This window comes from Ovis aries, chromosome 3, assembly GCF_016772045.2.
Source record: "Ovis aries strain OAR_USU_Benz2616 breed Rambouillet chromosome 3, ARS-UI_Ramb_v3.0, whole genome shotgun sequence".
Classification (NCBI taxonomy): domain Eukaryota; kingdom Metazoa; phylum Chordata; class Mammalia; order Artiodactyla; family Bovidae; genus Ovis; species Ovis aries.
This window is the reverse complement of record NC_056056.1, coordinates 94,286,670-94,312,339: the sequence shown is the minus strand read 5'-3', so window position 1 is coordinate 94,312,339 and position 25,670 is coordinate 94,286,670. Positions and strand designations below refer to the sequence as shown.

The window sequence follows — 25,670 nt, the reverse complement described above, 5'->3', positions numbered from 1 at the left end:
AGCCTGGTAGACTATAGTCCATGGGATCTCAATGAGTCGAACAAGACTGAGCAACTAATGCTAAATTCTAGGATAGTCTAGTCCTCCAAAGCTTCACCTTCAATGAGAACTTGTTCCCAAGTAACTCAAGATAATACCTTAATTATGGGCTTGGCTGCCATATTCCACTGACCATTAAGTTCTCATCCTAAGAAATGAAGAGATATCTTAATGCCCCTTTCCCTGCCATCACCTATTAATAAATTCCAAATATTCTACTTTTTAAATAAAGTCTTTGGATTGCCAGCTCAATCTTCAATCATCTGTCTTATGCTTATTTGCATGGAACAAAAATTTATTCAAAATAATTCAATAAAAGAGGAGGGCTTATTTTGAATACATGGATTCCATAGGACCCCAGAAAAAGATAAATAGCAGATCATTTAGGTTAGGGATCATGTCTGCTCACTCCTGTCTCCTTAGTCTCTTACATAGTACCTGACATATGGTACTTACTTAATATTTATTTATTGAATGAATAAAAATGACTCAGCAACTACCAAAGTTTCTAGATCTTTTCAGTCAGCTCTGACAATGGAAGGGAATAGAAGTAAGAAGTGGCTTGGAATGGATGTCATGTGATGTGAACAGCAAGACAAACAGGGATGTAGTTGGAACCCTAAAGAATATTCTCTAAGGAGAATGGACAATTGGCAACTTGAAAACACATATCCTACCAACTTCTGTGGATTATAAAGCCATTCTTGACAACAACAGTCACTTTTTGATATATCACCTGTATACTGCTACTGCTAAGTCACTCAAGTCATGTCCGACTTTGTGTGACCCCATAGACGCAGCCCACCAGGCTCCCCCGTCCCTGGGATTCTCCAGGCAAGAACACCGGAGTGGGTTGCCGTTTCCCTCTCCAATGCATGAAGTGAAAAGTGAAAGTGAAGTCGCTCAGTCGTGTCCGACTCCTAGCGACCCCATGGACTGCACCCTACCAGGCTCCTCTGTCCATGGGATATTCCAGGCAAGAATACTGGAGTGGGGTGCCATTGCCTTCTCCGATCACCTGTATAATATATAGTAATTAAGATCAGAGGTGATGCAAACAGATTGGCCTTTGACATCAATCTGTCACTTCTGGTTTTTATCATTATATATTATATTTAATAGTTTGAACATATTTTATTCCTATTCTAAACCTCAGTTTCTCCACTTATAAAATGAATTTACAGTTATACTATCTCACAGACTTATTCAGTTGATTAACTAATACATAACAAATGCTCAGTAACTGCTAGCTGCTATCCTAATCATCTGTGTCATTATCATTGTCATAAAGAGTATTAACCTGGAAGGAAAGTTGTATTATGACCTCAGTTTTGCCACTAATTTGCTGTGTGATCTTGGTAATTCATTAAATCTGAATTTGGGCTTCTTGTTTATAATATGAGAACACTTGGCTAGACTGTTTCTGAGTTTCTATTTAGTTCTAGCTTCCATAGTGGCTCAGACAGTAAAGAATCCACTTGCAATGTGGGAGACCTGGGTTCAATTACTGGATTGGGAAGATTCCCCTGGAGAAGGAAATGGCAACCCACTCCAATATTCTTGCCTGGAGAATTCCATGGATAGAGGAACATGGTGGGCTATTTAGTTCTAAGATATTACAGTTTATCATGGGAGGGAAGATTGTGTGGATATGTTTATGTGTATGGAAAATTGTTATAATTTTTTTGATTTTTATTTTTACTTTATTTTACTTTACAATACTGTATTGGTTTTGCCATACATTGACATGAATCCACCATGGGTGTACATGCGATCCCAAACATGAACCCCCCTCCCCCCTCCCTCCCCACAACATCCCTCTGGGTCATCCCCGTGCACTAGCCCCAAGCATGCTGTATCCTGCGTCAGACATAGACTGGTGATTTGATTCTTACATGATAGTATACATATTTCAATGCCATTCTCCCAAATCATCCCACCCTCTCCGTCTCCCTCTGAGTCCAAAAGTCCGCTATACACATCTGTGTCTTTTTTGCTGTCTTGCATACAGGGTCATCATTGCCATCTTTCTAAATTCCATATATATGTGTTAGTGTACTGTATTGGTGTTTTTCTTTCTGGCTTACTTCACTCTGTATAATCGGCTCCAGTTTCATCCATCTCAACAGAACTAATTCAAATGTATTCTTTTTAACGGCTGAGTAATACTCCATTGTGTATATGTACCACAGCTTTCTTATCCATTCATCTGCTGATGGACATCTAGGTCATTTCCATGTCCTGGCTATTATAAACAGTGCTGCAATGAACATTGGGGTACATGTGTCTCTTTCAATTCTGGTTTCCTCGGTGTGTATCCTAATACATACATATTTGTAAGTGTGAATAAATATTAAATATGTTTCTTGTAGTTTTTATTATATTATGTATGATACCATGTTCATCAGGGAACTTGATAACATGTTCATCAGGAAACAGTATATGGAAGTAGAAAGCAGGCTTTGAGTGATTGCCATCAAGGGTTCTTATAAATTTAATGACCATTGGAATAGGGTCAGTAATTTTTTTTCTCAAAGAAACTTTCTGTATAATTGAGACAAGATTGTCTCAGGCTGCTTTGTGCTATTTACTTTGGATAACATTAGTTTAGGAAGAAAGCAAGCTATCTAGTCAAGACCTAAAGCACTATGAAAAAGTGAAAGTGTTAGTCACTCAGTTGTGTTCAGCTCTTTGCGACCCCATGAACTATGTAACCTGCCAGGCTCCTCTGTCCATGGGCTTCTCTGGGCAAGAATACTGGAGTGCATTGCCATTTTCTTCTCCAGGGGATCTTCCTGACCCAGGGATTGAACTGTGGTCTCCTTCATTGCAGGCAGATTCTTATACCATCTGAGCCACCAGGGTATCCCCTAGAAATGTCAGTGTGGTTTTGGGGAAAATCAGAGTTGCCGTGGTGAAACATGTTAGCAGTCCTGAATTTCAGAAGTCTGAAGAGTATGATTACATTTCTTTTGGGAACTTACTTACTAGAACCTGAGTACTAATATAGTACTGATATGAGAAATAGATTTTTTTAAATTGGCTTTCTATAAGATTTACTTTAATCTTAGAAAAGTTAAATTATTGTAGCAAATGGTATCATTACATATTATGGAATTCTTATGAAAAGTCTTGAATTTACTTCCTTTCCTATTAAAGCATAGGTTTTATGTTTTTATCCAGAAGATACTTTTCAAATTGTATATTAATTATTTTAATTGTACCTCTTCAAGTCTTAAAGAGAAAGCCCTCTTAAGCCCTCTTAAGAATATAAGGCTTGAAGAGAGACAAATGGAGAAAGTTTGAGCCCAATAAAATTTTAAACCTCATCTTCCTAAGTTATATCAAAACAATAGATGCCTCCTTTGTTTGAGGATATGTAATGCCTGAAGATGCAAATTTCCTGTTGCAGACTACTGAAGGACATTTTGTGTGTTTCAATATCATTAATTTCAGATCCCTTAGCTTCTATCCTTGGCCTCATCTTTCTAAATTGCAGTTTTAAAACAAGCTTTCCTGTTCTGCCCTCTTCCATCTGAGAAACATTACAGTGGAAAGATTGATGATAGACTTTGAGTTTGTATGCAGAAAAATAAACTTGCTTCCTATAATTTGCAGTGTTCTGCACATGTGAAAATCTAAGGATAATTAGTTGTTATTGCTTTAATGTGATGGAGACAATAACTTGTTCTATGAGACAAGCTCCATGGCTAATGAATTTTGTCTTTTGGTTGATTGACTGGTTAATGGAATCAGAAAGAAATATTTTATGTTTCTTCTTCAGAAAAATGCTTTCATTTTCTGTTGGAAATGTAAAGGGATTTGGGTGGCCACTCTTTGTTAGAACACATCTTTATTTGTTTTATCATTTGTATTCCCTTTTTCTCAGTTTTGTTCTATATTCTTGTTTCTCATTCTCATTTTGATTCAATATTTGCAATGAAACTCACATTTATAAGGGAAAATCATTAAGTTGGCAGTTATATCTGCATATGTATTATATATAGTTATAGTTATCAATATTTCATTCATTCTCTTCATTCCTTGTTTTCTCTGCAAGACCTGGAGCACTGTAGGTATTCTATACAAGAAATCAAATTTAAAACTGAGGTGCAGTGGGAATATGTAGGATGAAAATAGAGGCCATTTTTCTGAGAGGTGCTTTCTCAGTCACACAGCTCTCAATCAACCTATGCAAAGGCTTCCCCGGAAACTTACAGGCTGTGTGGCTTTGTCTCTCTCCCTCTTCCCAGGCCCTTACTAGTTCTTTTTAAAAGTAAGATTGAGCTTGGATTCTCAGATCTAAAATGGTGTGGGAAGAACACAAACTGCAGATATCATCCTTCTGTCAGAAACAGGCAGTACGCACCCTGCTGTGTTCGCTGCCCAGCGCGGTTCCTCGTGCTAGGTGCCGTGCTGTTACAGTGTGCCTTCTTAGCCATGGAAACCCAAACGGAAGGCTTCACTGCCGTTTAAAGGGCCATGTCACTTCTCTTTGACTGTGGATGGTGGACCCTGGACCCTCTGGAAGGACTTTCCCCAGACATGGATCAGTGAGTAGTGCCCACTCAGCAGTTATTTTGGTTTATGGGCTGAAGTTCCTTGAATTCCAGGAGATAAGGCAGTCATTGTCTCTGTGAGCCCACTGCCAGACACCTAGTCGTTTGATAGTAGGTGCTGCCAACCTGAGCGCTGAAGGCAGGCAACCTGCTCTTCCTCACCATGGCGAAGATGCCATCCTTGTCAAGAAAATGGAGATGGATCGTGCTGCTCTGACCTTGTTATGCATCACTGTCAAGCCCTGTTGTTGGCTTCCAGACATTGGCCAACAGGGACAAAATACTTTTTCTGGTAGCAAGTGTGACCTTGGATTGTTTGTGAGCATTTAAGTGATGAGGAAGTACAAAGGACCTGCTACGTGAAGAATCATACTACTCAATTAAGCTTTTTTATTTGTGGCAAACTTAATACTCTAAATTCTGTTTGGCTGTTTGGTAAATGTGGTACTTATCCCAGCCCTAAATAAGGACAGGGACTGATTCCTCTTTGAAATTGTTTAGATTTTTCTTCCCAGCTTTATTTCAAGGGATATTTGGAGGTAGGAAGATAAGAGGTGGTAGGAGGAAATTAACTTAAATCAGCTGGTAGCTTCCAGAAGTCCATTTTTCTGCTGTATGATTTTGAAAAGAAGAGGACCAGATGTTTTTTAAAGTGATATTCCAAACTTGGTGCTCCTTCCTTCTTTTTCTACATTTTCTGTTTTAGCTGTTTCAGATTTCAATACTTATTTTTTCTCAACTTTGAGACCTTCTGCGCTTTGGAAGTTTCAGAGACTAGAAAGATTAAGAAATGCCATTTCAAAGAAGTAGAAATTGTAAAATATATTGTGGTTATTGCTATTTTCCTGTTACTTAACCCTGGTTCCAGACCCAGTAAAACAGATTTTTCTTAAAGTTAAAAGAGTATGTTATAGCAATTTCATAATCTCCAAAGGCTTTTTACTATTTCTCTATTAGAAACTTTAAAAACAATTATTTAAAATTTTTCATGAGTCCTCATAATTTGCTTGAAAACACCCAGAAACATTTTCATGGAGAAATGAGCCCACTGAAACAACAATGTTTCTTAATCATTGCAAACTAGGTGCCTCACCTCACCTTTAGCACCAGAGCAGTGTTTGGCTGAGGCTTCCCAGGTGACTCAGTGGTAAGGAACCTGCCTGCCAGTGTAGGAGATGGGGACCAGCAGGTTCAGTCCCTCGGTCGGGAAGATCTCCTGGAGGAGAAAATAGCAACCCACTCCAATATTCTTGCTAGGATAATTCCATGGACGGAGGAGCCTGGTGGGTTACAGTCCATGGGGTTGCCAAGAATCGGACACGAATGAGCCCCTGAGCTTGACAATGTGTGTACGGCTGGCCATCTCTTTCTCCTGTATCAACTAGCTGCAAACATCACCTCAGATGAAGAGTTGTTTCTTCAGCACCACTGCCTCATTCCCTCAAGCCATTTGCACCTCCCTTTTGTTCACATAGGCTAAAATCCTAATATTTGTACTAAACCAGACTCTCCCAAGAACATCTGATGCACTTACTGTTCTTGCCTCCAAGTGATTATGCTGAGACATTGTGTACATTTTCTGTTTCCTTTGGCCCTAACTTCATGTCTTTGGGGTTGAGGCCAGTAAACTATTTATTTTAATTAGGCCACTTTATAGGGTATAAACCAGGAACTCATATTAAATACAATGTATATTTAAAAATTATTTTAATTGTTGCAAATTGACAGACTTGGGCCCACAAAAAATGCCTGTAACATTCTCGTCCACCTACTGCCTTTAGGTGGAACAGTACCGTATACATCTCAAAAAGTTGATCAAAGTCCTAATTTTTATGAAACATTTTAAAAGAAAAAACTTTCGTTCTTTTCCATTATCACCTGCTGTAACATTTCAAGAGTTAACAGAATCTGATTTGAGTTCTAATTTGAGTTCTGAGTTGATTTTAATTAAACCATCTAGCTGATTTAGTTTTAGTATTACAAATTTTAGAAATTTATCCTTTCTCTCTTCCTCTCTTTTGTGTGTGTGTGTATGTGTGTATGAGAGAGTGGCACCACACAATTCCCTTAGCATTCCCAATTTCTTTTTTCTAAGATTGAAATTTAGAAAATATGAGTAAAATGTCACTGCCAACACTTCCACTTAGAAAAGCTGAAGTTTTCAGAAACTAGTGAGACAATGAATAGCATTTTAAAAGTCTTACCTATAATGTTCTATAATAGTAGTTGATCTATATTTTGCTTCTATTTTCTACTCCTTTCCTGGGAGGAGAAAGTAGTATATATTAGGGTCACTGGTGGGATAATATACAGCTACCAGTACATTGGATGGGTGAATTGAGGCCTGTGTCTTTGTCTTTGTTTGATCACTAAGTAGCTGTGAATTTGGACAGCATACTTAATCTCTTGCAAAACCTTTTTACTCATTTGTTATAAGTGAATGATTTGGACTAGGATATCCCATTGGACAACATGGCTAGGAATTAGCCATTCAAGTAGGATGAGGTAGATTGGGAAGGGTATTCTGACAAAGGCAAGTATTTGTATCATTTCTGGGAGGAAATAAAGAATATGGCATATTAGGGAAATAAAGCTAGTTCATTTGACTAGAAAATACAGTGAAATGAACTAGGGTATCCAGAAGGAAACATGGAAATATAATTGTTACTATTGGAGCCAAAGCAGATTTTAGACAGCACACTTTTAGTGGAAGTAGATGATAGACTAGATTGCTAGGAGTTGAGAAATGAATGGAAGACAAAGAAATTGAATCAGCTCTTGTAAAAGACTCTGAGAAATTGACATTGAAAGAGAGGAGAGAAAAGGTTGTTTATTTCATTGCCTCTGTTAAGCCTAATAATTGGGACTGTTTAATTGTAAATAACAGTATATATTTTGTATAATGTAGCCAAGAATAAAAGAAAAATAAGTCTTAAATTATTTTGTGGTATCAGTAAAATCTCCCTAGTAATCTTTGTCTTCCTTCTTTGCTCTTTCTTCCTGAATGATGTGCCTCTCTGAAGAAATTCAAGTCTCTCCTCAAGTTTTTCACCAAATCCCAGCAGTCAGGCTTAAGGGCCTGCCATTCCCTCTGGCTCACAGAATCTCTTTGTCAGCTGTCTGCCTGTCAATGGATGGAAACAAGGTGTAGCATCAGCTCCTGCCCAGACAATTAACCAGGGAAAAGAATGTGGTTCTGTACTCTCCTGTAGAAAAGCATTTTAAACATTTTAAAGACAGGAGTGCTTTTAATACTTGAGATGGTCATTTGTCTCCTATACTTCCTATTTGTTAGGATATTGCTTTCAAAGTACCAGTTTATCATGGAAAGAAGTTGCTTTTGTACCTAAAGAAACACTTACTTCCATTTCCTTTTTTTCCAACTGACTTAAATTCTCTTAAAACACTAATCTCCCCCTTTCTTACCAGTGCCTCCAAGTTAAAACGCCTAACACTGCCTCTGGAGTTCCCTGTTGTGTCTCCTTCAAGTCTTTAGACTTAGAACCACCAGCTTAAGGTCTCAGGTTTCACTGACAGAGATTCTCTTCTTCACCTTCTTTTGTGTTTGTTTGTTTGGTTGTTTGTTTTAGGGGAAAAAAAGAAAAGGGCAAACAAACCTCAAACTGAGCTTAGTGGCAATGTTTATATTCTTTAGTAAGATAGATCCTAAGTGTAGATCTTGACCTCTGAAAATAAATTCATTAGTCTGTATAGCTATAATGGCAGACCAGTATTTATGTTCATATTGATCTAATGCAAACATTTAGTGTGGAGGTGGATCATCATTTTAATACTTAACATTATAATTCCATTTGGGGTGGTGGAATTCCCAACTAATACTTGAACAATTATATGAAGTACAGCTAGAAAGTGTAGAAAATGTTATCGTTGTCTGAGACAGATACGTGAAACTTTTTATTTTGCCATGTCAAAAATAATCTCTTGTAATGAACACTCACTTTAATGCAATATTTTTAAGATTTTTGATTTATTGAAGAAGTGGCCATGTAGGCAAAAAAAAAAAAAAAGCATATCATTATTTTATTATATCCGTTTCCAGTAAACTTCATATTTGTTATGCTGGGACATATCTGGCTATAACCTAGATATTAAAATGGACCCAATATCAAGTTGTATTGTGCGTGATCTGAGTTGAAACTTGTGTTCCAACAGCAATTCTCCAACACCAACTGAGTGAGTGAGTGAAAGTCGATCAGTTGTGTTTGACTCTGCGACCCCACGGACTATACAGTCCATGGAATTCTCCAAGCCAGAATACTGGAATGGGTAGCCATTCCCTTCTCCAGGGGATCTTCCTAACCCAGGTATCAAAGCCAGGTCTCCCACGTTGCAGGCGGATTCTTTACCAACTGAGCCACCAGGGAATCCCAGCAACAACTAGGTGTTCTACAATTCAATCCAGTTCTAACAGTAACTACCTGGAGTTAGTACAGATTCTACAAATTAAGGGTTCAGTCCCACCAGACTGCCCCTCTACAGATGTCAGCCACAAGCCTCAGGTGTCCTCAAGCCACTCCCACTTCTTTCTAGCTGACTACAGATTTTGGGGGCTTCCCTGGTGGCTCAGATGGTAAAGCATCTGCCAGCAATGCGGGAGGCCTGGGTTCAATCCCTAGGTTGGGAAGATCCAATCCCCAGGTTGGAGAAGGAAATGGCAACCCATTGCAGCACTCTTGCCTGGAAAACCTCACGGATGAAGGAGCCTAGTAGGCCACAGTCCATGGGGTCGCAAAGAGTCGGACCCGACTGAGCGACTTCACTTTCATTTTTTACTTTTACAGATATTGAGCTCACCACATCCCCTTTCAGTTCAGTTGTTGTTCAGTTGCTGTCATGTCTAACGCTTTGGGATCCCATGGACTGCAGCATGCCAGCCTTCCCTGTCCTTGACTATCTCCTGGAGTTTGCTCAAATTCATGTCTGTTGAGTCAGTGATGTTGTCTACCCATCTCATCCTCTGCTGTCCTCTTCTCCTTTTGTCTTCTGTCTTTCCCAGCATCAAGGTCTGTCTTTTCCAGTGAGTTGACTATTCACATCAGGTGGCCAAAGTATTGGAGCTTCAACTTTAGCGTCAGTCCTTCCAATGAACATTCAGAGTTGATTTCCTTTAGGATTTACTGGTTTGATCTCCTTCTCCAGCACCACAATTCAAAAGCTTCAGTTCTTTGGCCCTCAGCTTTCTTTATGTTCCAACTCTCACATCTGTACATTCAGTTCAGTAATTCACTACAAAAAGTCACATAACTCACCAAAAATGCTGTATTTATGATTGCAGTTTTATTATAAAGGCTATAACTCAGGAACAGCCAAATGGAAGAGATATACAGGACAGGATCCTGGGGAGGAGGGTGGCAAAACAGAATTTCCATGTCCTGTCCTTAAGGAATCAGGTATGTCAACCTTCCAGCACATCAGCATGTTCACCAAATCAGGAAGATCCACTGAGCTTCAGTGCACAGAGTTTTTAATATGAGGGTTTTATTATGTAGTGAAGTGAGTCATTCAGTTGTGTCCAGCTCTTTGTGACCCCGTAGACCGTAGCCTGCCAATTAATTAATTAATTCCTGTCCATAGAATTATCCAGGCAAGAATACTGGCGTAGGTAGCTGTTCCCTTCTCCAGGCGATCTTCCCAACCCAGGGATGGAGCCCAAGTCTCCACATTGCAGATGGATTCTTTACCATCTGAGCTACCAGGGAAGCCTGAAGCATGATTGAATAAATAACTTACTACATGATTGAAATCTCAAAAACAACAGAATGATATCTGTTCGTCTCCAAGGCAAACCATTCAATATCACAGTTATCCAAGTCTATGCCCCAACCGGTAACGCTGAAGAAACTGAAGTTGAACAGTTTTATGAAGACCTACAAGAACTTTTAGAACCAACACCCCAAAAAGATGTCCTTTTCATTCTAGGGAACTGGAATGCAAAAGTAGGAAGTCAAGAAACACCTGGAGTAACAGGCAAATTTGGCCTTGGAATGCGGAATGAAGCAGGGCAAAGACTAATCGAGTTTTGCCAAGATAATGCACTGGTCATAGCAAACACCCTCTTCCAACAACGCAAGAGAAGACTCTACACATGGACATCATCAGATGGTCAACACTGAAATCAGATTGATTATATACTCTGCAGCCAAAGATGGAGAAGCTCTATACAGTCAACAAAAACAAGACCAGGAGCTGACAGTGGCTCAGATCATAAACTCCTTATTGCCAAATTCAGACTTAAATTGAAGAAAGTAGGAAAAACTGCTAGACCATTCAGGTATGACTTAAATCAAATCCCTTATGATTATACACTGGAAGTGAGAAATAGATTTAACGGTCTAGATCTGATAGATAGAGTGCCTGATGAACTATGGAACGAGGTTCGTGACATTGTACAGGAGACAGGGATCAAGACCATCCTATGGAAAAGAAATGCAAAAAAGCAAAATGGCTGCCTGGGGAGGCCTTAAAAATGGCTGTGAAAAGAAGAGGGGTGAAAAGCAAAGGAGAAAAGGAAAGATATAAGCATCTGAATGCAGAGTTCCAAAGAATAGCAAGAAGAGATAAGAAAGCCTTCTTTAGCGATCAATGCAAAGAAATAGAGGAAAAGAACAGAATGGGAAAGACTAGAGATCTCTTCAAGAAAATTAGAGATACCAAGGGAACATTTCATGCAAAGATGGGCTCGATAAAGGACAGAAATGGTCTGGACCTAACAGAAGCAGAAGATATTAAGAAGAGGTGGCAAGAATACATGGAAGAACTGTACAAAAAAGATCTTCATGACCCAGATAATCATGATGATGTGATCACTAATCTAGAGCCAGACATCTTGGAATGTGAAGTCAAGTGGGCCTTAGAAAGCATCACTACAAACAAAGCTAGTGGAGGTGATGGAATTCCAGTTGAGCTGTTTCAAATCCTACAAGATGATGCTGTGAAAGTGCTGCACTCAATATGCCAGCAAGTTTGGAAAACTCAGCAGTGGCCGCAGGACTGGAAAAGGTCATTTTCATTCCAGTTCCAAAGAAAGGCAATGCCAAAGAATGCTCAAACTACCGCACAATTGCACTCATCTCACATGCTAGTAAAGTAATGCTCAAAATTCTCCAAGCCAGGCTTCAGCATTACGTGAACCATGAACTCCCTGATGTTCAAGCTGGTTTTAGAAAAGGCAGAGGAACCAGGGATCAAATTGCCAACATCCACTGGATCATGGAAAAAGCAAGAGAGTTCCAGAAAAACATCTATTTCTGCTTTATTGACTATGCCAAAGCCTTTGACTGTGTGGATCACAAGAAACTGGAAAAAACTGAAAGAGATGAGAATACCAGACCACCTGACCTGCCTCTTGAGGAATCTGTATGCAGGTCAGGAAGCAACAGTTAGAACTGGACATAGAACAACAGACTGGTTCCAAATAGGAAAAGGAGTACGTCAAGGCAGTATATTGTCACCATGCTTATTTAACTTTTATGCAGTGTACATCATGAGAAACGCTGGACTGGAAGAAACACAAGCTGGAATCAAGATTGCTGGGAGAAATATCAATAACCTCAGCTATGCAGATGACACCACCCTTATGGCAGAAAGTGAAGAGGAGCTAAAAGCCTCTTGATGAAAGTGAAAGAGGAGAGTGAAAAAGTTGGCTTAAAGCTCAACATTCAGAAAACGAAGATCATGGCATCTGGTCCCATCACTTCATGGCAAATAGATGGGGAAACAGTGGAAACAGTGTCAGACTTTATTTTTGGGGGCTCCAAAATCACTGCAGATGGTGACTGCAGCCGTGAAATTAAAAGACGCTTACTTCTTGGAAGAAAAGTTATGACCAACCTAGATAGTATATTCAAAAGCAGAGACTTTACTTTGCTGACTAAGGTCCGTCTAGTCAAGGCTATCTAGTCAAGGCTATGGTTTTTCCTGTGGTCATGTATGGATGTGAGAGTTGGGTTGTGAAGAAAGCTGAGCGCTGAAGAATTGATGCTTTTGAACTGTGGTATTGGAGAAGACTCTTGAGAGTCCCTTGGACTGCAAGGAGATCCAACCAGTCCATTCTGAAGGAGATCAGCCCTGGGATTTCTTTGGAAGGAATGATACTAAAGCTGAAGCTCCAGTACTTTGGACACCTCATGCGAAGAATTGACTCATTGGAAAAGACTCTGATGCTGGGAGGGATTGGGGGCAGGAGGAGAAGGGGATGACCGAGGATGAGATGGCTGGATGGCATCACTGACTCATGGTCGTGAGTCTGAGTGAACTCCAGGAGTTGGTGATGGACAGGGAGGCCTGGCGTGCTGCGATTCATGGGGTCGCAAAAAGTTGAACACGACTGAGTGAGTGAACTGAACTGAACTGAAATTGACCACCATCCCTTCCCCTCTCTGGAAATTGGGGGTGGGGCTGAAAGTGTCAACTCTCTGGTCACAGGCTTGGTCATTCTGGTGTGTGCAGTCCCTCCCTTAAAACTACGTAAGGGTCCTCAGGAGTCGGCTTCTAAGCATAAACTTAGGTATGATCAAAATGATTCTATTATGAATTGCTCATGAGCTTTCCTGTTGCTCAGGACCTTTGGAGGATATAAAACTCCTTGTCAGGAGCTAGGACCAAAGACCAGGTATATTCTTTGTTATATAATAGGCCTCAAGAGTATATTTGAGTCAGTCCCATAGCTTTAAGCAAGTGAAATATTACTGCCTTCATTTTACAGAGGAGATATCTGGCACTAAAGACTTACATGATAGACCCAAGGTCACATAAGTAAAATCTAGAAATATTGGAATCCCAGTTACATTAGCTAATGATATATCCATTGTCTGTGAACACCAATCATTGTAGACTGAGACTCAGTTTTCCTAGCAAATTGTGAGACCATCCACAAAACTTATACCAGAGAAACAGTATTGGCTTTCAGTTTAGAAAGAATTACAACTAACTTAAAAAAAAGTCTACTCTTTTAACTTAGGAAGCATCCTATGTGGAACTTACCTTAATCATTTCTCTTTTGGTGGTTTTGGAACCTTTGTATGGTGCACCTCTACCCTGTTCAAGAGCGCTGACAGTGTCCTGATGCTTTTCCTTAAAAGAGTTAGCACTTGTTTTGTGTTGTGGATTTACAAAATATTTTGCAGTTATAAGTCAGGACTGTTACTGTCATCACTTGCTGGGGAACCTGAGTCAAAGAGCTTTGTCTGGAAACATATGCTGCTCAACCATTAGTTTTTTAAATATACTGTAATCATTCCAAAATGATTTGAGACTACTTTCAGTAGGATAAGTTGAAAAAAGTAGTAAGTTAGGTATTAAGAAATGAAAATGGGATGAAGAGAAAAAAGGAAAGAATACTAGCATAAGAATTAATAGAGAGCTACTGTAGAAATTTATTGACAGACATAGTGAAGATATACAAAGTATATAGCTGCCTCAGAGGGTGGCATATTTTTAAAATATGAGCTGAAGAGAAGCCATTGTGTAGTACCAGGAACATTTGTTTCAATCCTAATTTCATAGTCAATGTAGAAACAATTCATATTGCTGTGAATTTGGAGAGTGCTCTTTCCTTGTCATTTCAAAGTCTGAAATCATTCTTTGCACATTTCATTTTAGCTTTCATTCTTTACCATCAACAGCATTTAAACCTGTGTTGTCCAAAACTATAGTTACAGCCCCAAATGGCTATTAGAGCATTTGACACACAGCTCAAATATGAGTTGTACTCTTAAGTGAAGAACACATCCTGGATTTAAAAAAAAAAACTCATGAATAGTTTTTTAAATGCTAATTTTATGTTGAAATTAAAATATTTTAGATATAGTAAGTAAAATAAGATATGCTATTATTAATTTTTAATTGATTTTTATTTTCTTCAGTGTATCTACTAAAAATTCTAAAATTACACATGTAGCTCTTGTTTCTATTTGGACAGTGCTTTTCTAGAGAATTTTTCACCGTTATGTTAAATGCCTACAGAATCCTTCTCAGTGTAAAATTTCAGATAAACTTAATTCTGTCTTGTGTCCTTACAACAGAATGATCAGTGCTGAACAAACACATGGATAAGATTAAGTCCTTGAAAGCATAGTAAAAATGTCAAGGATATGAAGTTACTACTTTAGAACACCAGTCTTTCTCATCTCTCAGGAAACCCACGCCTTTCATCGCAGGTTCTCAGCTTTCTTTAAGATTATGCACAGAAGCACTGCTGTTTGCTAATTGGCGGAAGCTTCTTTTCACTATAGTATTAAAAAAATCTATTATGAAATTGGCCTTTATTTTGCAAAATTGCAAAACTTCAGAAGAAAATTGTGATTTTACACAGATCTGTATATTTTTATGACTTCATTGTTATTGAAATGAAAAAGATATACAAACATATATATGCATATATATATAAGGAACATGTAAAGTAAATATTTGCTTTCAGACATTATAGGTCAGGGATGCATATTGAAATAATAGGGGGATTAGGTTTTAACTGGTTCACCAAGTTACTTTTTTTTTGGTTTTAATTTTTTCATCTGCAAAAGTCCTCAGCAATTGCAAATGCTCCTTTCAGCTTTAGGATTCTTGGTTGTAAACTCAAGTCCTGGGACATTTTGTGCTGTGTTTTTGGCAATTATTTATGGAATATTAAGGGAACGTCCAATGCCATGTGGCATGACATTGTTCTGCCACTTGTTATGGGTCTTGGCTTTCCTCAACCTTCTTCTTCTGCAATGCAAAAGATACTCTGTTTAATTTGGTGAATACATCTAATGTGTTCTTATCCACCATTTAGAATACTATTTCCTTAAACAAAGAATACCACTTTATAGAAGCACCCAGTGGCACCTGGACTCCATGACATGGTAGGAATTTATATTATCTCCTTCTTTTAAATCTTGAATAAAATTATTTTCTAGTTTGCTTTGCTAGAAATCAACCAATTAATTTCATTAAACTGTTTACAGATTCTTCTATGTTAGAGATGTTAATAAGGCATAAAAATCAACTTCTCCAATTTCCTAGGTTTCTTCCGCGTAAGACAGCTGTCTCCAGGGAATGTGTTCTGTCATTGACACCAGTCTCTGCCAGTATCTGAACCCTCATTTCCTTTCAGTGGTATGGTATAAGGGACAGACACATGGAGACTGATTGGCTTATTTACTCAGCAGCATCATGAAAGTTCCTTCATGCTTGGGGCCATTTTCTCTCTTACAGTGGATTAATCTTTTATTAATTAAAAACCTATATTTATCTGTCCTAGTTTTCAATTGTCTTTTAAAGCAAAAGGAGCTAGGAGAATTAAACTTTGAAAACAGTCTATAAATCTATTTAGAGTGCTGCTTTGGCATTTGCCATCAGACTCTGGTATTATCAGTTTGAATTGTATTTCTCACACAAAAACTCAGAATAGGTTAGATTGTACTTTACTCTGCCCTTCTTAAGGCAGAAGGTCCAGTGAGTTTAAAATATATGAAAGCAAAGAAAAATGTATATCACAGGATTATACTCTATGTAATTAAAGGTGACTATCTTTTTTATAATCACATGTCCATACAAACACTTACACAAGTAGAGTCAGCTGAATCTTCAAGGAACTTTTCCCTCCCCACTCCCACCCCTACCCCCAGTCCTCCCTTTTTCTGTCTCCTTCATAGCTCTCTCATTTGTGCTTACTTCCTTATGTTCTGGCCTACCTTTCTCTGACCATCAGGGCCTTGAGTGGAGTCCCAGTGGAGTCCATCAACTCTTCGTTGTAATTAGCTTCGTGGAACCACTGTGAAGTGATGCAAGAAGGCTTTAACTTCCCCAGAGCTGCACTTCATAGTCTAGCACACTATGCCCCAGGGACCCAGATACCAGGAAACCGTTACATTAATACAGCAACAGCAGCTCTTATTTGTTTTAATCCCATAAAAACCGCATGTGACCTGACCTGATCTCAAGATATAAACAAGTACCCAACATAGTTTGAGCTGCAGAATACTGATTTTCCTTTCTCACCTGACATTTTGGCCAAAAACAAAACCCTAATCTGTTCAGTGGAGGCTGGTGATGCTATGTTGTCTACTGTCTAACTTGGAATTTCACTGAAAGCAATAGTATATTATGCTAACCAGGAATTTCTGGTTAAAATTTTGCCCACTGCCTTTTCAGTGTTCTCTTACTTGAACAAATTAGCTTTTCCTCTAAGAATTATGATACTAGATGCTTGGGGCTGGTGCACTGGGATGACCCAGAGGGATGGTACAGGGAGGGAGGAGGGAGGGGGTTCAGAATGGGGAACACATGTATACCTGTGGTAGATTCATTTTGATGTATGGCAAAACCAATACAATATTGTAAAGTAATTAACCTCCAATTAAAATAAATAAATTTATATTTAAAAAAAAGAATTGCTATTTTACCTACTTCCCGGATATTGTACTAGTTTTTATTTTTTGAAATAAATTTTACCTTGGTCATCGTCCTTTGAAAATTGTTCTTGTTTTATGGACAATTTGCAAAGATTCAGAGGAATTTCTTTTATATTCTGTTTCCCACAACTTGCTTTTGATAAGTTCTCAAATGTCCTGTCTGGATGGATATACAGATTACAGACTAAGGCAGCCTTTTTTTGGTGGGGGGAGCTATGTTTTATTTGGTGACCTTGTTGTTGTTCAGTCATTAAGTTGTGTCCGACTCTTTGCAACCCCATGAATAGCAGCACACCAGACTTCCCTGCCCCTCTCTCTTGGAGTCTGTCCAAACTCATGTCCATTGAGTTGGTGACACTATCTAACCATCTCATCCTCTGCCACCTCCTTCTCCTTTTGCCTTCAGTCTTTCCCAGCATCAGGGTCTTTTCCAATGAGTGCTCTTCGCATCAGGTGGCCAAAGTATTGGAGCTTCAGCTTCAGCATCAGTCCTTCCAATGAATGTTCAGGGTTGATCTACTTTGGGATTGACTGGTTTGATCTCCTTGCAGTCCAAGGGGCTCTCAAGAGAACTATCTAGTACCGCAGTTTGAAAGCATCAGTTCTTCCGTGCTCAGCTTTCTTTATGATCCAACTCTTACATCCATACATGACCACTGGAAAATCCATAGCTTTCACCACTGAGAACTAAAGCCTGGGAGGCACCTCTCAGATAAAACTGTTCCCAAAAGGTAAGGGAGGAGCCTGAATATATAGGAATTTTTGCTGAAAAAAAAGAAAACATAGAGTCAAACATCAATAGATTACTGCTAATCATAGAAGGCAGACATCTCAAATTAATGATTTTGGTTCTTATCTGTAGATGGAAAGATGCAAAAGTCTGACTCATGGAATTTATTCCTTTGATATGTATCCTATCTTGGGCCAGTATCCTGTTTTTCTCCATCCTGAAATCCTTTCAGGGCATACTGTCTAGGGTAGCTGCAATGGTTGATGGTTGATTTTCACCAGAATGGCAGGCAACATTCTTGTTTACAAAAATGGCAGGCAACATTTTTTTATCCATATTGATGTTAAAACTTAGAAGTGCTGTATCCTGGGAACTCTTCAAGCAAGAAGAGGGAAAAAAGGAGACACATAAGTCAAGCTTTTCCAGGTCCTCACCAGCCAACTTCACCTATAATCACTTAAGGTTTAACCGTTCTGAGTTTAATTCACTTTCCTTTACTCTTTCAAGGCCTTGAACTCTGAAAAACTACAATACTGTTCTCTGGCTATAAGGCAACTTTTTGACTCCTCAAAGCCTCTTCTAACTGTGACTCTCCCATTTTTTCTAATTAGGGTTCTATGCTTTTTTTAAAATTAAGGTTCTATGCTCTTTATCAAATGTATATTTTGTTTTCCTCAGTGAAATGTGAATGTACCAAGTAATTTTAAAGTTTATTTAAACATTTTTTCCTCCCCTCTCTAAGTGGTAGTTCACTTTAAGAAAAGCTTTCAAGAAGTCTAGAAAACATTTTGAAATTAGTTGAATTCCTCTATTTTCTACTTTGGTAATTTTTATTTCAGTAAACTATGAAGGTTATTAGAACTGTAAACCTGTTGGATATTTTTGAGAAATTAATATTAATTTAAAAATATTGTCACACTTCATAAATTTAAGAGTGTATGAAAATGTGAAAAACTGTTGGATATTTGTTAAGTAAAAGTGAGAGGATTTTTGTGTGTGATTTTCTTTCCCTGTTTATACCTTCACTTAACAGTATGCTGCCTTTCCTATAATTTGTATACCTCCCTTTAATTTTTTTAATGAAATATTTATTTCATTAAAATATTTTTTATACTTGCAAATTGGATTTGAGAGTCAAGCTCTGATAGCAGTTTCAACTCTTGAGAAACCACACTGTGATTAAGGGCAGTGAAAAGGAACTAGGGTGAGCCAAGCTCTCAAAAGGATAGCTTGGTGCTGGCCAGAAGCTCCAATAACCTGAACAAGTTTTTTAAGAGGAAGCTTTCTTGCGAGCCTCATTGGAACCTTGATTCAGTCCCCAGATAACATAAGATAGTCAAAGGTAGGATTTGGTTCTCTATGAAGTGGAACAAGCACCTTGATATTCTTGTGAGGCTGGCGCCACTCTGTAGAACTCCAGCCTTGGGGAACTCTGGCACTGGCTTAAGCCTCTTAGAGACTGAAAACCTACTACAGATCTTAGAAAGCAGAGACAAGTTCAAAAGGGGGCTTCTTCACTGTCCTCCATACATCCATTTGTTCTACTTGGCCACTAGTGCAGGCGTGTACTCCTTTTTATTGGTGATTATAAGGGAGAGCTTCTGTGTGTTCAGAGTCAATTTGTATATGTTTCAGTGGACTGGGGGCTTCTTGTACCCCTCCCATATGTAGTTGTTCTCCTCTCTATTAAGCAGCCTCTGAGAATATGGGTGTGCAAATCAATCCCAATTGCCTGTAATGCTAAATCTTGAACAGGTTATAGCTCTTGTTACTAGAGAAAATAGCACTGAATAATTTGGGGATGTATGTGTTCTTCTACTTCCTTTCTCTGATTATAAAAGTGGCCTGTACTCATTTTTAAAGTTTATAAAATGTAAAGGAGAATAAAATCCCTTGTAATCTTTCTGTCTTTAACAGCCTCAGTTAACATTATGAAATGAATGCTTACTGTCATGTATTTTACTGTTATTGTATTTTATATAGTTGAAGATAAATACAAATTTTAATCTAAAAATATTCACACTTTCTTATGCTATTAACATTTTTCATATACGTAAAAAATTGACTCTACAGGAACAGTCCTGTTTTAAAGGAAATATTGGGTCACAAAATTATAGGAGATCTGCTTAATATATTTATTGATTTTCTGAAATAATATGAGTGAAAATTCCTGTGCTGTGGCTAATTAAATATTTCATAGCAGCAGTATAAGGAATACACTGCCACCCTCATTTTTGAAATAAAGATATTGAACCTTTTAGGAGATTAAGTAGTTTGCACATATCCATAGAGCTAGTAAGTAGAACTCAAACTCTGATTTTTAAAACCCCAGAGTCCATCCCCTCAATCATTGTGCACCTAATTTTAGGAAGCTCGTATATTCTTAAAACCTACTTATTGATACTCATGTTAAGGATGCCTTACTATTGCAATCCAAAGAGTTTCATTGGCAGTAAAGAATATGTGTAATTAATTGACCTTGTTATTTCTGTAAAGTAAAGTATAGGTATTTGTTGGACAACTACTATTTTGAACACTTTGCTGTCTTCTGTGTTCTGGCCTTACCCCTAAGAATTTTACTGTCTACACGAGAGGATAAGAACTGCATTTATAAAATAATGAGAAAATATAAATATGAAGTTGAATATATAGTGTGTAATATTTCTATATTAAATAATTAATCTCTTCACTTTGTTGCACCTGATGCAATTGTCATTCTCTGATTTATAAAATTAAGATCAAATCTAAAAGGCCACTGTGTCCTCTGGGAACCTGGAAAATTGAGTGTGTCATAAAATGAGATCTATAAAGTGTGACTGACTAAATATGTATTAGATCCAGATACCTGAGTGGTTTCAGCATCCTGTCAGCCCCAGGGAGCATGCCCAATCACGAGATTCAGCAATGTGTAGCCAGCTCTCAAGCACTGAACCCATGTATCACCGGGCAGTCCTGTTGAACTGAACATGTGTGGGTCAGCAGAACACCTTGACAGCTGCTGCACCTTGACTTGCAGGCTTCCTACTGACAGAAGAGGTGTCAGTGCTTCAGGTGATGCAGCGTAAGGCGTATGTCATATGGGAGTGACAGTGGTGACCCACCAACCTTGGATGAAATCGTCAGACATAGGAAGCTTATTTAAGCTGACCGTCTGACCATCTAGGCTGTCAAAAAGAGTGCCTGTGGCTATGACTCAAAGAGCTGCTTTCTATAGGAGCACAGTATGAGAAAGTTGTACATGTGATTGAGCAGCTGTTATATACAAGATTATCACAGATGATTGCTATTGAAAGATATGAAGGATGGATTATTTAAGCTTTTATTAATATGGCTCTCATCATGTATTTGTACAGTTTTAGAACTTTACCCTTTTAAAACTTTAATTATTTGGGCTATACATGTGATAGAATTAATTTATAAATGCCATATAAATGTTCTTTCCAAAGTAAATAGAAACTTAGTAAGCTGTCACTCTATATGGTTTATCTCCTTCCATTTGAGTTATCTTTATTTGAAATCTCTAAAATAAGACTATTTTGTGAAAACTCCAGGATAAGAATGTTTTTTTAATTTCACATTTGTGCTCTATATAATTAGTTTAATAAATTGGTTTAAATTTTATTTCATGTAGTGCTTTTATATTCCCTGCAACTTAACTTGTTAACAATATTTTTTAAAGTAGGGCAAGGAATTTATGAAAACCCATTAGACATTTCCTAGATGGAAAATATTTTTAAAGAACAGGAATACCTGTCATTGTTCATAAATCATCATTTGAAGCTATCCAGTTACTAGTTGTTTGGAGGAATTTTCCAGACATATATGCAAATATATTGGTAGATTTTATTTAATTTCAAAAGAAAATATGATACCAACTTCATGTAGTTTCTTAAATTCATTCCTGGAAAAAAATTAAATCAAAAGGAAAACATCCCTTTTCATATTTGTTTTGAGCAGATATTTGAGTTGTTTTTGAGGTAAATAGTAGATTGATGTTAGATGTTTATCTTGCTTTGTTTAACTTCACAGATAGAATTCAAGGGATAGTAACTGTTACAACTTTTGAATTTTCTATGTGTCTGTTTTGTCTGTATATAGGGGCTTAAACAAGACCTTTCGATTTCATAATAAGCAGGGCTGAGGGACAATAAAACTTGACATTCTTAACTGTTAACTAGTATATTTCCCTATAGTCCTGTGCAGTTACCTTCTTCTTAATGATGTAGAAGCCAGAGTCGTAAACTAAGCATGTACCCAAGGCACTATTGTAAATTGCAAATAGCATCCGTGTGTCTCTTTGACCTAAGACTCAATTGGAGTACAGGAAGAGAAAAATAATTTTTAAGAGTGAAATAGAAGCAGAAGTCAAGAACAAAGAATACCCTAGGAGGATAGACATATACAAAAATTTCCTAAGTTTTTGCAGTGATATTTGTTTAGATGGGTCTTTTCATATGTGAAATACTCCTCTACTGAAGAGCCAAGCGCTAGATTGGGGCAGCCTCTGCTGCTGGTTTGTGTGGTTGTGTGTCTGTGTGTGGGTTGGCAATAATGCACTCATGAGATAATACAAATAATCAGTGAGGGAATAATTAATGATGTGGCAGGGAATATTTTTTGATAAATGCTTGGGGAATGAGGTGACAGGCATGAAATTAGAAAATTCCTTCAGCGATCTAAAATATAAATAGCTTTCGGAACTGAAAAGAGTTTCACAGCTGAAGATTTTATTGTGTTGAGAGGAAAAACTTTTTTCTCTCCCCCACTCCCTCCTCCTTTGCAAGTTGTTTGTCCATTCACAAAACAAATACTCTGAAGCCCAGCGCGGCTCATGGGAATAAATTTCAGGTCGAATTAGTACAGTTTCCTTGCTGTCAGGATGCTGGAATTAATGGTGTTTTGATGACACGAATTTTGAAGGGCGAACAAAGAAGCTGAAGGGAGAGAGACATGACTCCTTAGAAGCTTGGTCCTCCTCTCCCCCAGCCTCTCTTGTCTTCCCTGTCATCCGTCTGCCAATCTCCCTGTCCATGGTTAGTTAAAGGCGCTTTTTATCCTCTTTTCTTTCCCACAGAGTTTGCCAGATCCGGCCCGGTGCCTGGGTTCCAGGAGGACACGCTGCAGTTGGCCTTCATCGACTTGAGACAAGTAAGTCTTTGTGTTTTTGTTTTTTGTTTTTCTTTTAAGATGTGTGACTGAAGACCATCAGGTCTTAAGGAAAAGAAGAGGGGAGGGGCATTGGCATTGGCGATTCACACTGGAGACCTAAGGGCTTTTCCCTGTGTTTGAGGCCACCTCTTTTATTTAGCTATCTGGGATCCTTAGCTATGGTGGAGTTAAAGGTTTTGTGGATGGAACGAAAGGGAGGAGGTGGAAGGAGGGCCCCAGAATGTAGCGGGACTCAAGTGACCCTCAAGTGATGTGACCCATTGTGCTATAGTTGCCTTTTGCAGACACAGCAGAAAAGATAACTCGGCAAACTGATGCTAAGCAGGTGCACTGATGCAGACTGCCTGCTTAGAGAACTTCTGTTTGCAGATAGTGAGGGCAGTAACAGTTAATAAAAATGAAATATTTTACATTCTGGATTGTTGGTTTGGTTTGTTGACTTTTTTTTCTGTTCCCTTAAGTCTCCTCATCCCCGCCTTTGTAGAATGTGGTCAGCCATGAGTGACTGAGTGGTCATTTCAGGTGATTAGTAAAGGCCCTGACCAGTCATGACAGCCTGGCAGGTAACCCTACTAAAGCAGTGTGATGAAAGCTGGTACTTAGGTATACCTGAGGTTTGCAAGCCCATCAGACAGAGTCATTCTATAGAGCTGTTGCTTGCAGATTGAAAAGGGTGGGTTGGTGGGTCTTGGTGGATTTGGTACAGAGGAGCAGTATGGGTGGGGGCCGAAAGAGGGAGAGGGTTAACTGGGCTTTGTCATCTCTTCACTCTGAAGATGGATGGGGTTGGATGGAAAGTGTGAATGAAGTAAGAATCAATGACTGATGCTTCTCTGCTATTAAAACAATCTTTTTTTTTGTCTGTTTTTAAAAGGGTGCTGGCTTTGTTTCTCCTGCCATAATGATGCAGTGCCTCTTGTTTTCAGAGCTGACAAAGTTTGCATTCTGAGAACTTTTAGATGCCCAGGGTATTTCTTAAAGCTGTAGGACCCCTTGTATTGGTAGTCTCCTTACCACTGTGACTCGATTCATGCTAAAACAGCTTTTAACCCATAATGGATGGCCTGAGCTACCCCTGAATCCTTGTGGATGGGTGGTGTAATCTGTCATCTGATGACAATTCTGGAAAGCCCTGTTAAGCAGAAAACAGAAAATTGTGTCTCTATAGACCCGCCAAAGTTTGCAGATTCAGGCCGCGTCCCAGAAACGTGTGTCAACTTAATATTTAGGAGTTGAGGTGGGGGTTCTCTTAAACATAAAGGCTTTCTCAGCATGGTCCCGAATGGAGCTGAGTATCCCTTTAGACCTTCTACCTGTGGATTCAACAACTCAACTGAGGTGTTCAGGTTTTAACCCCTTGACTGATGTTAAGGCTGAAAGGTTGGGATTTTGCTTTGGAGTTTTGCGGTATGGTATCTGTTTGACTATCCCCGCACTGTTCCTTCTCAGAGACTTCTGAGCCAATTGGCTTTTCTTGGAAAGCAGAAATTGAATTCACTGGAAAAACACATCCAAGGAAAAAATTTTTTCTTCTCACTGTTCATGAAAAGGAAGTGTGGTCATTCTCTCAAGTTTGTGGTTTTGTTCCCTATGGAAAGTAACTAGTGTTCGCAGAAAATGTTAACTACAGGAGTAAGTTAGAAAGCCCAGCCAAAATAAGGTGGATCTGAGCCGGGATGAATGCTGAACTACTTGTGAGTTCTCAGTGAGCACTGCTGTTTATGCTTAAGTTCCTATTTTCTATTACATTTTTATTCTCAGAGTTCCTTGCATGAAATTTTTAGTAGTAGAAAAATCTCTAAAACTCACTGAATCATGAAAGAGTATGCCTCTTTCCATTGAATCTATCACTTAATTTCTATTTATGTCTGTCTCTATTAAGGCAGCTTAAATTCTTCTTAGATCATATGAAAAACTTCTCTAGCTCATTATTAGCAGGTTAACCTCAGGTAGGTTAAATCAGTGTGACAAAAATAATCTTTCCCCATCCCATGGTGAAAATGCATATCTCTTTGTAGTTCATCTTAGTCATTCTCATAAATTAAGTAAAATGAGCATTGTTTTTAAAGGGAGCAGCTTATGAACCATTAAGAGATGTTCAGATTATAAATAGAAAGCCTGGAAGTATGTTTTCAAATAAGACGTGATTAGGTGTCCTTTAATATATGTCCTTTTGCCTCTACTCTTTGGAATCCTAAAATAGAGTTACAGAATTTGGGGGCTACACTGGGTGCTGATCTTAAAAATCATGTAAATGTATCCTGATATACGGAGCTTCCATCTGCTAGTGATTGGATCTTTTTCACACATAACATTGCTACCCATTATATATCTAGTTCTTATGTGGTTGATTTTATGCACCACAGCTGAAGGTTTCACTCTCTTTGGACAGTGTTTTCCTTTTAAGACATTTTTTTAACAAACCAGATTTTAATCATTAAATCATTATTTAATAATTAGTCATTTAATTATTTAGCCTGTCTAAACCTTTAATGTCTTGACTCAGTTACCACCTTACTATTTGATTTGACCATTATGTATGTTCCTTATAAGTCAAAGATAACAGTATTGATCAGAAATGGCTGAGGTTAAAGAAAGAAATTAAAGTTAAACATGTTATAGGATACATATATGCACCCATGGAAAAGGGGGATTTGTGCCCGTTAAGTGCAGCAAGGATGTTCTTTTACTGTCATTGAGTTTGTTTTGCTCACTGGTTTATGAATATATTCATGCTGATCATGTTTTTCATGTCCTTTT

At 38.3% G+C, this 25,670-nt stretch overlaps 1 protein-coding gene across 2 annotated transcripts in view; it reads left to right on the top strand.

Annotated features, from left to right (window-relative positions):
- Positions 1-25,670, top strand: part of EXOC6B (exocyst complex component 6B) — a 708,301-nt gene that overhangs the window by 521,358 nt on the left and 161,273 nt on the right. For both annotated transcript variants that reach the window (XM_012173630.3, XM_060412346.1), the window contains one exon: positions 22,816-22,889. In XM_012173630.3, the coding sequence (XP_012029020.2) occupies positions 22,816-22,889 (74 nt within the window). The remainder of the gene's footprint in view (positions 1-22,815; positions 22,890-25,670) is intronic.